The 14,351-nt window shown below is 42.7% G+C and overlaps 1 protein-coding gene across 3 annotated transcripts in view; it reads left to right on the forward strand.

The window, feature by feature from the left end:
• The window catches only part of LOC139276139 (copine-3-like), a 79,183-nt gene that overhangs the window by 51,796 nt on the left and 13,036 nt on the right, over positions 1 to 14,351 (forward strand). For all 3 annotated transcript variants that reach the window (XM_070893667.1, XM_070893685.1, XM_070893677.1), the window contains exons 10-13: positions 1,777 to 1,836; positions 3,077 to 3,210; positions 4,766 to 4,820; positions 4,906 to 4,957. In XM_070893667.1, coding sequence (XP_070749768.1) covers positions 1,777 to 1,836; positions 3,077 to 3,210; positions 4,766 to 4,820; positions 4,906 to 4,957 — 301 coding nt within the window. The remainder of the gene's footprint in view (positions 1 to 1,776; positions 1,837 to 3,076; positions 3,211 to 4,765; positions 4,821 to 4,905; positions 4,958 to 14,351) is intronic.

Below are 14,351 nucleotides of genomic sequence, written 5' to 3' on the forward strand. Positions count from 1 at the left end.
ACAATTTAGGTACAGGGAGTACAGTTTTGAAGTTGGCAGATGATACATAACTTGGCAACGTAGTAAATAGTGAGCAGGATAGTAGTAGACCTCAGGCGAACAAACAGTTTGGTGAAATAGGCAGACATATGGCAGATGCAATTTAATGTGAATAAGTGTGAAGTGATGCACATTGGGAGAAACGACATGGAGAGGCAGTATAATGTAAATAGTACTATTTTTAACGAGGTGCAAGAGTCGAGGGACCTGGGTGCATATTCACAAATCTTTGAAGGTGGCAGGCCAAGTTAATGATCCAGTTAAGAAAGCATATGGGATACAGGCTTAGTAAATGGGGGCATTGAATACAAAAACCAGAAAGTCCTGCTAAAGCTCTACAAATCACTGGTTAGGTCTCAGTTGGAGATTGTGTACAATTTTGGGCACCACACTTGGTACAGGATGATACCAGGGATGAAGAAATTCAGTTTGTGGAGAGATTGAAGAAGCTGGGATTGCTCTACTTTAGAGTAGAGAAGGTTAATGGGAGATCTAATGGAGGTAATTAAAATTGAGAGCAAATTATAGAGCAAATAGGAAGAAACTATTTCCTCTGGCAAGTGGGTCAGTAATTAGAGGTCATAGATTTTGAATAATTGGAAAAAGAACTCAAAAGAGATTGTTTCATATAGAGGGTAAACATAGAAAATAGGTGCAGGAGCAAGCCATTCGACCCTTTGAGCCTGCGCCACCATTCAATATGATCATGGCTGATCATGCAACTTCAGTACCCCACAGGGTAGTTCATATCTGGAATGCCCTACCTGAGAGGGTGGTGGAATCAGATTCCATAGGAACTTTTAAAAGGCAATTGGACATGTACTTTAAGAGAACTAACTTGTTGGGTTAAATGGAAAAAGTTGGGGTGTGTGTCTAAATTGGGGACAGCTCTTCTAAAGAGCTGGCACAGGCAGGACGGGATGAATGGACTTCTCTGCTATAGGGTTCTATGATTTTTCCACAAACCAAGTCTACCAGTATTTCCCAACAAAGGTCAAAATTTGGAGTATTCGGGTCCCAACCTTTTTCACAAACTGCTCTGCTCGAATTACAGCAGGAATTTGCTGCAACTCTCGGGAATTTAACCCCATTGCTGTTTCCTCATTTTAATTTGATTTTTTTTTTTAATCCATGAAGTTGAATTTTGAATGCTTTGTCGTTTGTTGTTAGATAGCAAGAGAAGGGTGAAGCAAAACAGGCTGAAGGTGAGGGTGTCTTTGGCCTCACAATCGACTTGTGGGGGGAGTGGATAGAGGGTTGGGTGACTGCAGAACCATGGTGAGGGGAGAAGAGGGATTGAGTGGGTCCTTTTTGGAAGCCAAGCAGCAGGGATCGTGATAGGAGTGAAGGGGATATGTTAGGAGTGAGAAAATGGGGTTGGATGGGACTAACAAGATTGAATGAGGGGAGCGCAAAGAGAGCCACTGAGTCATATTTTCCTTTCAACTCCACCTTAAGTGCAGCTTACAGCCATTGGGCCTTTCCCTGTCCCATACCACATACTACCTCTGACCAAAAAGGAAAAATGAGGATAGGGAGAGAAGTAAACAGACAGAAGGATAGACAGATACATAGCAACATAAAGACATCAAAGACAGATGAGAGTGACCATATTCTCCATGGGAGCTTGATTACTTCCATTTTAATAATCAAATAAGATGATCGTTGAATAAAAATGTGATAATGTACAGTCAATTATTATCACATAGTTAATTCAATTAAATATTTAATTAACAGATTGTGAAAGAATATTCTTTCCTGGACTACATCATGGGTGGCTGTCAGATGAACTTTACTGTAAGTAAATTGTTTGTTTACAAATTTAAATGGACTACTGTAGTATCAGTGGGACTTGGTCAGTTTTGATAATTAATTGCCATATTGGATCAAAATGTGACTTCTGCAGCATTTTTCTGTTTAATTGGAAAAATATGGTCATGGTCCTTTTTTTTTAAATAAGACTTAACAAACATGAAATAAAACAGAACATACTGGAAATACTCAGCAGGACAGGCAGAATCCTTGGAGAAAGAAACAAGAGTTAATGTTTCAGATTAGTGGCCTTTCATCAGAACCTGTATATTTGCAAAGTACACTGGCAATGTCTAGTGGTAAAAGATTTGTAGTGTGGAATCTGGAGAAGATAAACCAGCCTTTTGTTTTTCAATTTGTATTTAGAGATCGGGGGGAGGGGTGCAATTTTAACCCCAAAAAACCAAATGGGTTTGAGTAAGGTGGGGGAGTTAAAGTTATTTAAAAAAAAAACCTGAATCCCGACTCCAACCTGCCCACTTCTGGTTTTAACTGAGGCGGGACAGGTGGGCAGGCAGCCAACCTGCTCCCAGGAGGCGGGTTGGCACTTTAAATATGTTGAGTTTGGAAGCCTCGGATTTAATCTGCTTTGCAGGTTTAACTGTGGCCGGCCAGGGTTGCCGGGCTTTGGGAATCCCCGCAACTGCAGCAGGGCAGGACAGGCTCGGGGAGCACTCCTTGTGGGCCGTGATGAGCAGGAGTGCTTCCCCCGCCCCCACCCTGGGGTTGGGGCTCCAACCTACCTGGGGATGCGTCCTCTTCTCCAGCGTTCCCCGCCCAAATGGATGCCAAGCTGACTTCTGGGTGCGGAACCTGTCAATGACGTCACCCGCGTTTTCAGATCAGTGACGTTTCATCAGAACCTGTATATTTGCAAAGTTGATTGGCGATGTCTAGTGGTAGAAGATTTGTAGTGTGGAATCTGGAGAAGAGAAACCAGCCTTTTTTTTTCATTTGTATTTAAAACTCCACAGCATGCAGAGAAAACGCAGATTTCCAGCTTTCCCGTGCACTACTGGACCCCCCACTCCCAGCGGGTCCAACAGTTTTTAAAAAAAAAATTCCCCCCAAGCACTTTAGTGATGTCCAAGATTTTATTAAACAAAGTATAGTTTATGAAATATAATGATTGATGTTTTTGCTCTCCCTCCTGTGCAGTTGCAGGAGATGGAGTGCACATGGTCATTTCATTTGGACCAAATGTTTCTTGTTTCTTCATCCTCAGGTTGGTATTGATTTCACAGGCTCCAATGGAGATCCACGCTCACCTGACTCTCTACATTATATAAATCCTAATGGATTTAATGAATACCTGATGGCAATCTGGTCTGTTGGAATGGTTGTTCAAGACTATGATACGTAATTTATTTCTTTATCATTTTGTTAATTGGATTACTGTTATAAAATAGAATGCTACAAATGCCTGAGGAATCCATCCAGCCATTAATAAACCAATAAATACATATGTTTTACATTACCTATGATAGTTATTAGTTCTTGTCCAACATTTCCAAAAGTTACCAATGAAATAGTTTTTTACTGGGATAAAACTTATTTCCCCCAGTGCTACCCATTTATACTTCTCAATCTTTGATTTTGGCACTCATCCACGCTGCTCACCAATATCACATACCAATTTTGAGCTATGCATAGCATTTTTCATGATTGATTGTAAAGGGAAAAAAAAGAAAGACTTACATAGCACCTTTTACGACCACCAGACATCCCAAAGCGCTTTACAGCCAATGAAGTACTTTTTGAAGTGTAGTCACTGTTGTAATATAGGATAGATTATTCTCTTTTTTTAAATTGCAGGCAAAAACTATTGCAATTTGAAAATGATAAATCCACAAAGCCTGCAGCTTTTATTAGTTTCTTGCAATCTATACTACAATTTCTCTGTTCGTGTGAAATAGAATATGTGTGCCATCAACTGAGAAACACAGTTGTAATTAGAGAATGAAGTTGCCGATGTGTCAGCATATCAAATGTTGGCATGTAGTGAGACTGTCTCAAGATAGACTTGTACCTCCTGGCTTTGTAAGGGCTATTGTAAATCGACACCATTTTTGGGTCTTTACAGAAACAAACATTTTTTACGTTGCTTTTTATGACCCAACAATGGTGTTGGGCTTTAAGTTTTAAAAGAACAATAGTGTTTGTTTACTATGTTTTGTAATTTTTAAACAAAAGAGTAAAAATGCACTTCCTTTAAATATTTATCTGTCACACTTTATAACACCTATAAATTTATGCATTTTTAAAAAAATCCAGTCCGCTTCACCCTGGTTTGTTCTGATGTCTCATTAACCTCACAATCTGGCTAAAGTCAATTGGAGGCAAATGCTCTCGGGGATGCACAGCAGTTAGACTTTTGGCATTAAGGTTATACACAGCTGGATCTTAGCAACAGAATAATACATCGTGTTCTGTCTCTTTTTTTTTTAAAAGAAAATGCAGAACCTTTGACTTGCTGTGAATAACACCATGGGATACCTGCTAGTTATATAAAATACAAACAGGAAAAAACAAAATGCATGTTCTTTATATTGTGTTTTTATATTAAAAAAAAACTATTGTTCCTCGGAACTTCCTATTGGGAAATGCACAAGAGTCTGCTGGAATGACACTTGCTCCTTCCCTTCTCCCACTCTAGCTCCACTCAAGATTACCTACAAACACATCACTGGGATTGTAAAGTTATAACATAAGTGTTGCATCATTCCGTAGCACCACAACTCACTTTACCACTTCTGACATCTTTTGTACGTAGTTCCAGAGCTGTTCTATGAATAATTAGTATTTTTCCTAATATAAGTGAAAAATCAAAGTGTACAAAATAAACAAGGAAAAATTAATGTTTGATCTCTTGCCAGATGTCTGATTCACATGATGCCACTTGCTTCTTTTACAGAGACAAAATGTTCCCAGTGTTGGGATTTGGTGCACAGATACCCCCTAACTGGAAGGTAAATATAGATCAGTTACATGAAAGATGCACATTTTTTACCTTTGTGTTCAAATCATATTATGCAACATTTTTTTCCCCTTTAGGTGTCGCATGAATTTTCAATTAACTTCAACCCTGACAACCCATTTTGTGCAGGTATGGAATTGTGCAAAAATGTATAATACTGGGTTGAAAATAGTTATGGATTTTTGGGAATAGTGAAAATATATAATTGGAAAGAAAGACTTGCATTTATATAGTGCTTTTCATGACCACTGGACGCGCAAAGCGCTTTAAACCCAATGAAGTACTTTTGGAATGTAGACACTGTTGTAATGTGGGAAACGCGACAGCTAATTTGCTCACCGCAATCCCCACAAACAACAATGTGATCATGACCAGTTAAACTGTTTTTGTTATGTTGATTTAAGGATAAATATTGGCCAGGACATCAAGGATAATAGAAACATAGAAATTTACAGCGCAGAAGGAGGCCATTTCGATCCATTGTGTCTGCGCCGGCCGACAAAGAGCTGCACGGCCCTCGGTCAGTAGCCCTGATGATTATATATAAACTCATAAACAATGAACAATGGCAGAAAGCTAAAGAGCACCCAGTCTACTTCACACACCCCTAACACTGAAACATTCTACACGCCACCTCAACCGGAGCCATGTGATTTCCTGGGAGAGGCAAAAACCAGATTTTAAAAACCCAGGCCAATTTGGGGGAACAAAATCTGGGAAGATTCCTCTCCGACCCATCCAGGCGATCAAAACTAGTCCAGGCGATCACCCTGGCCGTATTCAATTACCTGCAGTACTTACCATCATATCTGCGCCGGCCAACAAGAGGTTATCCAGCCTAATCCCAATTACCAGCTCTAGATCCGTAACCCTGCAGGTTATGGCACTTTAAGTGCCCATCCAACCCTCTCTTAAATGTGGTGAGGGTTTCTGCATCCACCATTCTTCCAGGCAATGAGTTCCAGATCCCCACAACCCTCTGCGTAAAGAAGCCCCCCCCCCCCCCCCCCGCAAATCCCCTCAACCTTCGACCAACCACCTTAAAACTATGCCCCCTCATAATAGACCCCTCCACCAATAGAAATAGGCTCTTGCTATCCACTATATCCAGGCCCCTCAATATTTTGTACACTTCAGTGAGATCTCCTCTCAACCTCCTCTGTTCCAATGAGAACAAACCCAGCCTATCCAATCTGCCCTCATAACTAAGATTCTCCATTCCAGGCAGCATCCGAGTAAATCTCCTCTGCACCCTCTCTCGTGCAATCATGTCCTTCCTATAATACGGCAACCAGAACTGCACTGGCTTAACCAAAGTATTATACAATTTAAGCATAACCTCCCTGCTCTTATATTCTATGCCTCGCCCAATAAACGCAAACATTCTATATGCCGCCTTAACCATCTTATCCACCTGGCCTACTTTCAGGGATCTGTGGACAAGCACTCCAAGGTCCCTTTGTTCATCTACACTATTAAGTGGCCTACCGTTTAATGTGTATACCCTTTCCTTATTAGCCCACTCTAAGTGCATTACCTGACACTTCTCTGAATTAAATTCCATTTGCCACTGCTCTGCCCACCTGACCAGCAGATTGATATCCTCCTGTAGCCCATGATTTTCCCCTTCAGTATCAACCACACAGCCAATTTTAGTGTCGTCTGCAAACTTCTTAATCATACTCCCTATATTCACATCTAAATCATTGATAGATACCACAAAAAGCAAGGGACCCATTACTGAGCCATTACGGAACCCCACTGGAAACATCCTTCCAGTCACAAACATCCATCAACCATTACCCTTTGCTTCCTACCTCTAAGTCAATTTTGGATCCAACTTGCCACTTTGCCCTGGATCCCATGGGCTTTAACCTTCGTGACTAGTCTACCATGTGGGACCTTATCAAAAGCTTTGCTAAAGTCCATATATACTACATCGTGTGCACTACCCTCATCGACCCTCTTGGTTACCTCCTCAAAAAATTCAATCAGGTTAGTCAAAGACGACTTTCCCTTAACAAATCCATGCTGACTGTCCCTAATTAATCCTTGCCTTTCCAATATAGATTTATCCTGTCTTTCAGAATTTTTCCCAATAATTTTCCCACCACTGAGGTGAGACTGACAGGCCTTGTAATTACTCGGCCTGTCCCTTTCTGCCGCCTTAAAGAAGGGTCATTATCATAGGCAGTCCCTCGAAACGAGGATGACTTGCTTCCATGCCGAAAAGGAATGAGTTCACAGGTGTTTCAATGAAGGACCTAATATTTTGGATCCCAAACTACATCTTGAAGGGTGGAAGATGCCTGTGCGTGGATTTTTAATGTGTGGTGGCTGTTGCACACCAGCCACCACACGGGCTTGACAGAACTCGGTCTTGTTCCAGTGGCAAGATTTAACCAAGACGACTGGAGACCAGCTCTGCTGCATGGACCTAGTGCGCACACATATCACAGTGTGGGCTGGCCCCTGGGCCCTCACCTCTTCTGGCTCCAAACTCACACCTCTCCTGGGCCCTGACAAGGATACTACATTAGCAGCCCTCCAATCCTCTTGTTAAGTCCTAGTTCGGGTGGTCAGCTGCATTCGACAACAATCGAGTCAGATACCTTTAATCTTTACGTCTTTATTGAAGCAGCTTCGGACCTGTTACCAAACTGCCAGCACAGAGTCTACAGATTCCGAGGCAGGTAGACAAAAGGTCTGCCTATCCTTACAGACGCATCCTTTTTATTCTTACAAATTAGAGGAGGTATGGCCCGCTTCATCAATCACAGTGTGTTACTAGGGCTTAAGGAATTGATAGCCTGTTTATCTTTAGAGCACTTTATACTTTTACGAGCGGAATAGCCCAGCTTAATCACACGAGGCAAATGTGTTCCTTATCAAGTCATGGCCATAAACCCTTGTTTATCAGTGATGGTCACACAAGCTACTTTATCCCCTACTTTCTCACAAGAAACCAATTCTGTCTTTTCTTATTTTCTTATTGATTCGTAGAACCATTTTATTAACCCTTTCATGATTCTTCCACCTACATTCACACTCTGGCACCATGCCCAAATTCAAATTCATGCCCTTTCCTTTATGAAAAACAGATGCAAAGTATTCATTAACAACCTTACCAACATCTTCCGCTTCCACACAAAGATTACCCTCATGGTCTCTAATAGGCCCTACCCTTTCTTTAGTTACCCTCTTACTCTTAATATATTTATAGAACATCTTTGGGTTTTCCTTAATTTTGCTAACCAAGAATTTTTCATGCTCTCTCAACATTTCTAATAAATCTTTTTTAATTTTGCCTCTTAACTTTCTATATTCCTCCAAAGATTCTATAGTATTTAGTCATTTGTATAGCTTCCCTTTATTTCTTTATCCTCCCCTGTAAGTCTCTAGACATTCATGAGACTCTAGAATTACTATTCCCACCCTTGGTCTTTAAGGGCACATGTTTGGCCTGAGCCTTCCGGATCTCCTCCTTGAATGCCTCCCACTGTTCTGACACTGATTTACTCACAAGTAGCTGTTTCCAGTCCACTGTGACCAAATCACTCCTTAACTTAGCAAAATTAGCTTTTCCCCAATTTGGGACTTTTATTCCAGGCCGATCCTTGTCCTTCTCCATAACTAACTTGAACCTGACTGAATTATGGTCACTGGCACCCAAGAGCTCTCCTACTAATACCCCTTCAACCTGCCCAGCTTCATTCCCCAAAACTAAATCTAAAATCGCCACCTCTCGTGTTGGGCTTGTTACATACGGACTTAAAAAGGTTCTCTTGAATGCATTTTAAGAATTCCGCACCCTCTATACCCTTCACACTATATTTGTCCCAATCAATATTTGGATAGTTAAAATCCCCTACTGTTGCTTCCCTATGGTTTTTGGACCACAACAATTTACCTACATATTTGCTCCTCTATCTCCCTCCCATTGTTTGGGGGTCTATAATACATGCCCAGCAGTGTGATCGCCCCTTTTTTTATTTTTCAATTCTACCTGTATGGCTTCATTTGATGATCCCTCTAACATATCATCCCTCCTCACCACTAATCGTTCTTTAATCAGTACCGCACGCCCCCCCCCCCTTTTTTACCCCCCTCTCTGTCTTGTCTAAAAATCTTGTAACCAGGAATATTTATCTGCCAAACCTGCCCCTCTTTCAGCCATGTTTCTGCAATGACTATAATGTCATACTCCCAAGTATCTACCTGTGCTCTTAACTCATCCCCCTTATTCGCCATACTCCTTGCATTAAAGTATATACCATTTAGCACAGGAAGACCTCCCTGATTACTACTTACTAACCCTTGTTTCCTCTGTCTTACAGATTCACTTTCTAAATTCTTGCTATCCAATTTTTGCTTTACTTCCTTCCCTATTGAATTTGTTCTCTAGTTCCCATCCCCCTGCCAAGCTAGTTTAAACTCTCCCCAACAGCACTAGCAAAACTCCTCGCGAGGAGATTGGTTTCGGCGCTGTTGAGGTGCAACCCGTCTGGTTTGTACAGGTCCCATCTCCCCCAGAAGCGGTCCCAATGCCTCAGGAATTAAAAGCCCTCCCACCTGCACCAATTCTCCTGCCACGTGTTCATCCTCGCTATCCTTCTATTCTTGTACTCATTAGCACGTGGCACCAGTATTAACCCGGAGATTACTACCTTTTTGAGATCCTACCCTTTAATTTTGTTCCTAGTTTCCTGAATTCTGCCTGTAGGATCTCATCCCTCTTTTTACCTATGTCGTTCGTCCCGATATGGACCACGACCTCTAGCTGTTTACCCTCTCTTTTCTTTTCCCCATCCCCAGAATTCCCTGCGTCCGCTCTGTGACATCCTTAACCCTGGCACCAGGGAGGCACCATACCATTCTGGAGTCACATCTACGGCCGCAAAAACGCCTGTCTGTTCCCCTAACTATGGAATTCCCTATCACGAGAGCTCTTTTATTCTTTGTCCCTCCCATTGTGCAGCTGAGCCAGCCACGGTGCCTTGGAATTGGCTCTGGCTGCACTCCCCGGAGGCACCATCGCCCACTGATGCTCAATGATCTGGTATTTGATCACACACACACCGGACTTAATTTAATTATATTCTTGCAGCATTCAGTTTCTGCTTCTAGGATGACTACAAAAGCCTTTTAGCAGCAACAATTGGCACAGTAACAGTAACAGGAAGCCTATTCAGTAACCTAGTGGAAAAATATATTCTAATGTACCACTTGTTTAGATTTATAGGCCAGAATTTTAATCTGGAGTCGGGTTGGAAGCCAGTGAGGGTAGTGGGGGAAGCTAGAAAGCGGTCGCTAAACCTGCGAGAATGGGTTTTGCGCAGGCCTTGCCAAATTTAACAGCACGGCCTGATATTACAAACCTCTGTTTCCCACCCGTAGCCAGTCAGATGGAGAGGCTGACTGCAGGTGGGTAGGCCTGCGGCACTAGGCCACAGGGGAGGGATCTGGGTGGGTGGGGGGGGTGGTGGTCAGCAGCTGGAGGGCGTTTGGGCAGGACAATCTGGGCCGGAGTAGCATCGGGGGAGGGAGGAACAGAAAGGTGGTCGTGGTAGGGAGTGGTGTGTTTGTGGGGGATGGGTGAGGCAGGGACGCTAGATCCAGCAGGTAAGTGTAAAGGCACTTGCCTCCGGGATCCAGCAATCCTCGACTTACTTTAGCTGGTTGGTTCCCTGAGGTTTGGGAAACACGGCGCGGCAGAGTTAAATTTGTAATGGTGAATCACCATGTGGCACTAAGCCTCATTATAACACACAAACTGACGACACGTCTTCTGGCAGCAGGTTGGCTGTCCGCATCCCCACCCCCCGTCCCGCCTCTGTTAAAACCGATAGTGGATGGGTTGAGGTCTGAATTCAGCTTCTTTACTCTTTAACTTCCCACCTGACCCCCAACCCACCCATTTTTGGGGGTTAAAATTCTCCCATAATAGCAGGAGGCAGGAAAAAATGCACCTTGAATCAGACAGGATAATATGCTCTAATTATTTATAAATTAGAAAACAAAGTACCAAAATATTTCTTGACTGCAAAATTACTTAAAGAATGAATTCTTCTCCCCCTCCCCCACCCCCCCCCCACCTCCCCCCAAAAAATGATTCAACCTAAACTAAAAGACTTGATGAATTATTATTAAAAAATATAATTGCTTGTGATGGCTTTGGTAGCTCTGGCTTTGTGCTCATTATATTCTCTTGGCTGGGAAACTGTGTGTCTAATCAAATATCTGATCATTGACTTCATTGCTTGCATTAACTTACATCATAGGCAGTCCCTCGAAATCGAGGAAGACTTGCTTCCACTATTAGCATGAGTTCTTTGGTGGCTATACAGTCCAATACGAGACCCACAGTTTCTGTCACAGGTCGAACAGATAGTCGTTGAGGGAAAGGGTGGGCAGGGAGCCTGGTTTGCCGCATGCTCCTTCTACTGCCTGCACTTGTTTTCTGCATGCTCTTGGCGACGATACTCGGAGCTCAGCCCCCTCCCGAATGCACTTCCTCCACTTAGGGCGATCTATGGCCAGGGACTCCCAGGTGTCAGTGGGGATGTCGCACTTTATCAGGGCGGCTTTGAGGTTTCCTTGTAACGTTTCCTCTGCCTGCCTTTGGCTCGTTTGCCGTGGACGAGTTCCGAGTAGAGCGCTTGCTTTGGGAGTCTCGTGTCTGGCATGCGGACTATGTGGCCTGCCCAGCGGAGCTGATCAAGTGTGGTCAGTGCTTCAATGCTGGGGATGTTGGCCTGGATGAGGATGCTAATGTTTGTGCGTCTGTCCTCCCAGGGGATTTGCAGGATCTTGCGGAGACCTCGCAGGTGGTATTTCTCCAGTGACTTGAGGTGTCTACTGTACATGGTCCATGTCTGAGCCATACAGGAGGGTGGGTATTACTATGGCCTTGTAGTCCATGAGCTTGGTGATAGTTTTGAGGGATTGATCTTCAAACACTCTTTTCCTCAGGCGGCCGAAGGCTGCACTGGCGCACTGGAGGCGGTGTTGGATCTCCTCATCAATGCCTGCTCCCAATATAGGGGAAGTGGTCCACGTTGTCCAGGGCCAAGCCGTGGATCTTGATGTTTAGGGGGCAGTGCTGTGCGGCAAGGACAGGCTGGTGGAGGACCTTTGTCTCACTAATGTTTAGCGTAAGGCCCATGCTTTCATACGCCTTGGAAAATACGTCGACTATGTCCTGGAGTTCAGCTTATGTGTGTGCACAGACGCAAGCGTCGTCCGCGTACTGTAGCTCGATGACAGAGGTTGGAGTGGTCTTGGACCTGGCCTGGAGACGGCGAAGGTTGAACAGCTTCCCGCCGGTTCTGTAGTTTAGCTCCACTCCAGCGGGGAGCTTATCAACTGTGAGGTGGAGCATGGCAGCGAGGAAGATTGAGAAGAGGGTTGGGGCAATAACTCAGCCCTGCTTGACCCCGGTCCGGACATGAATTGGGTCTGTGATGGATCCGTTGGTAAGGATCACTGCTTGAAGCACTTGTAGTCAGGAAAAATGTCATACCATAAACAGTATGACTCTTGTGCATTTTTCAGGTGAGAAAAGAAAGTACCAATGCAATCTGCCTCAATGTTCTAATGTAAATTATCCTCCAACTGAAGCTTGCCTGAGTGTGTGGAATGGAGTCTATTATAATTGCTAACGAGTTAACAAGTCTGCATACTCAGACATTCAAATATTTGACATTTTAAGAATTTAAAAAAAACTTATCATGATGTCCCTCCTCTCCATAGGCTGAGTTCCCATTCTTAACTATACACCACGAGGAGGTGTGGCGTGTAGGTCAGACACAGTCCACAGAGAAAAATGTCAAAGTCAATTGAGTACTTTTGCAGAAGAGAAAATACTTTCAGAGCAATTCTTTTTCAGCTTGTAAACTCCGTTACAAATTTTTGTTGTTTTATGTGATGTAAAGTAGGATGTATTGACTCAGAATTTGTTGGGAGCCACAGGTTTTTGAGGAAGTCGTTAGCTTTTGTCAGTTGGAGAATGCAGTGGTGCTGGTTAAGATTTGCCCTTGGTGTTCAAATTTGTACACCTTCTAAATAAATCTATTTTATTGAAGTTGTAGTTTCATAGGTTTGATTAAGTGAATATTTTGAAAAGGGGATATTTTTGATTATTTGCTTCACGGTAGTTATGAAGGCATTGCCATGTTTACATCAAGCACTTCCTCATGTGAGTATGAGCACATAGCACAGTTTTTATTTTAAGCTCCAAGTTGCTTATTAATGATGGTGTTGTCTCAATACGTTCCATGTTGTACATGTACAAGACTACTTACAATTATATGGAAATTACAACACAAATGGGCTGTTTGGCACAATCAGTCTGTGATGGTATTTATCCTCCACATGAACAGTAGCTCTAATGCCATGTGCCCTCTTTATTCCCCCTTTCCTTCAACCATTTATCTAGCCTGTTTTTAAATGTTGACATAGTCTCTGCTTCAATCACTAACTTTAGTAGTGTATTCCACAGCCTCATACCTTTTTGTTTTAAACAGTTATTTCCTGCTCTCTGTCCAGCACTCCTTCAGTACTGCATTGCAGTGTCAGTTGGGATCATAAGAACATAAGAAATAGGAGCAGGAGGAGGCCATACAGCCCCTTGAGTCTGCTCCGCCATTTAATACGATCATGGCTGATCCAATCATGGACTCGGGTCCACTTCCTTGCTCACTTCCCCCATAACCCCTTATCGGTTAAGAAACTGTCTATTTCTGACTTGAATTTATTCAATGTCCCAGATTCCACAGCTCTGAGGCAGCGAATTCCACAGATTTGCAATCCTCTGAGAAGAAATTCCTCCTCATCTCAGTTTTAAATGGGCGGCCCCTTATTCTAAGATTATGCCCCCCTAGTTCTAGTCTCACCCATCAGTGGAAACATCCTCTCTGCATCCACCTTGTCAAGTTCTTGGAGTGGGGCTTCAATCCATAACCTTCTGTCTCAAGAGTTCTACCACTGAGCCAAGGCTGATATCTAATTTCCAGATTGACTTAAATCTTCTGTGTGGGGAAAAAAAACACAAAAGTATACTCAAAACCTCAACGAGAAGAGATTCCTTCTTTGTCAACTTTCAGAAACCTACTGATGCATAATGCATTTGTTCCACTTTCACAAGCTCAGAATGCACAGATAGTGTTTCAAACTTACTTCCATTATTCTGAGGTAAAAATATCCTGTTAGAGCCTCGACTTTCATTTTGAACTATAAACTTTAAAAAGGTCTTTTGTTATTGTCAAATATAAAACATTTCTTATTTTTTGCTGAAAATTTTCTTTTGAAAAGCAGAATAACAGAAGCAGAATCATGTCAATTTAGTAAGCTGTTTCAGTTACAAATGTTTCTGTTCAACCTCTGCACAATGCCACATTGCCAGATATTGTGCGTATAGTAGTATTGTATGGTTTGTGGAGAGTAAGTGCTCACTTAGAGGAGTGGTCTTTTTAGCACTGAATACAATTGAAATATTTAGAAGAAAGCTAAAAATGTAGCTATG

Source organism: Pristiophorus japonicus, chromosome 1 (assembly GCF_044704955.1).
Source record: "Pristiophorus japonicus isolate sPriJap1 chromosome 1, sPriJap1.hap1, whole genome shotgun sequence".
NCBI classification, from domain to species: Eukaryota; Metazoa; Chordata; class Chondrichthyes; family Pristiophoridae; genus Pristiophorus; species Pristiophorus japonicus.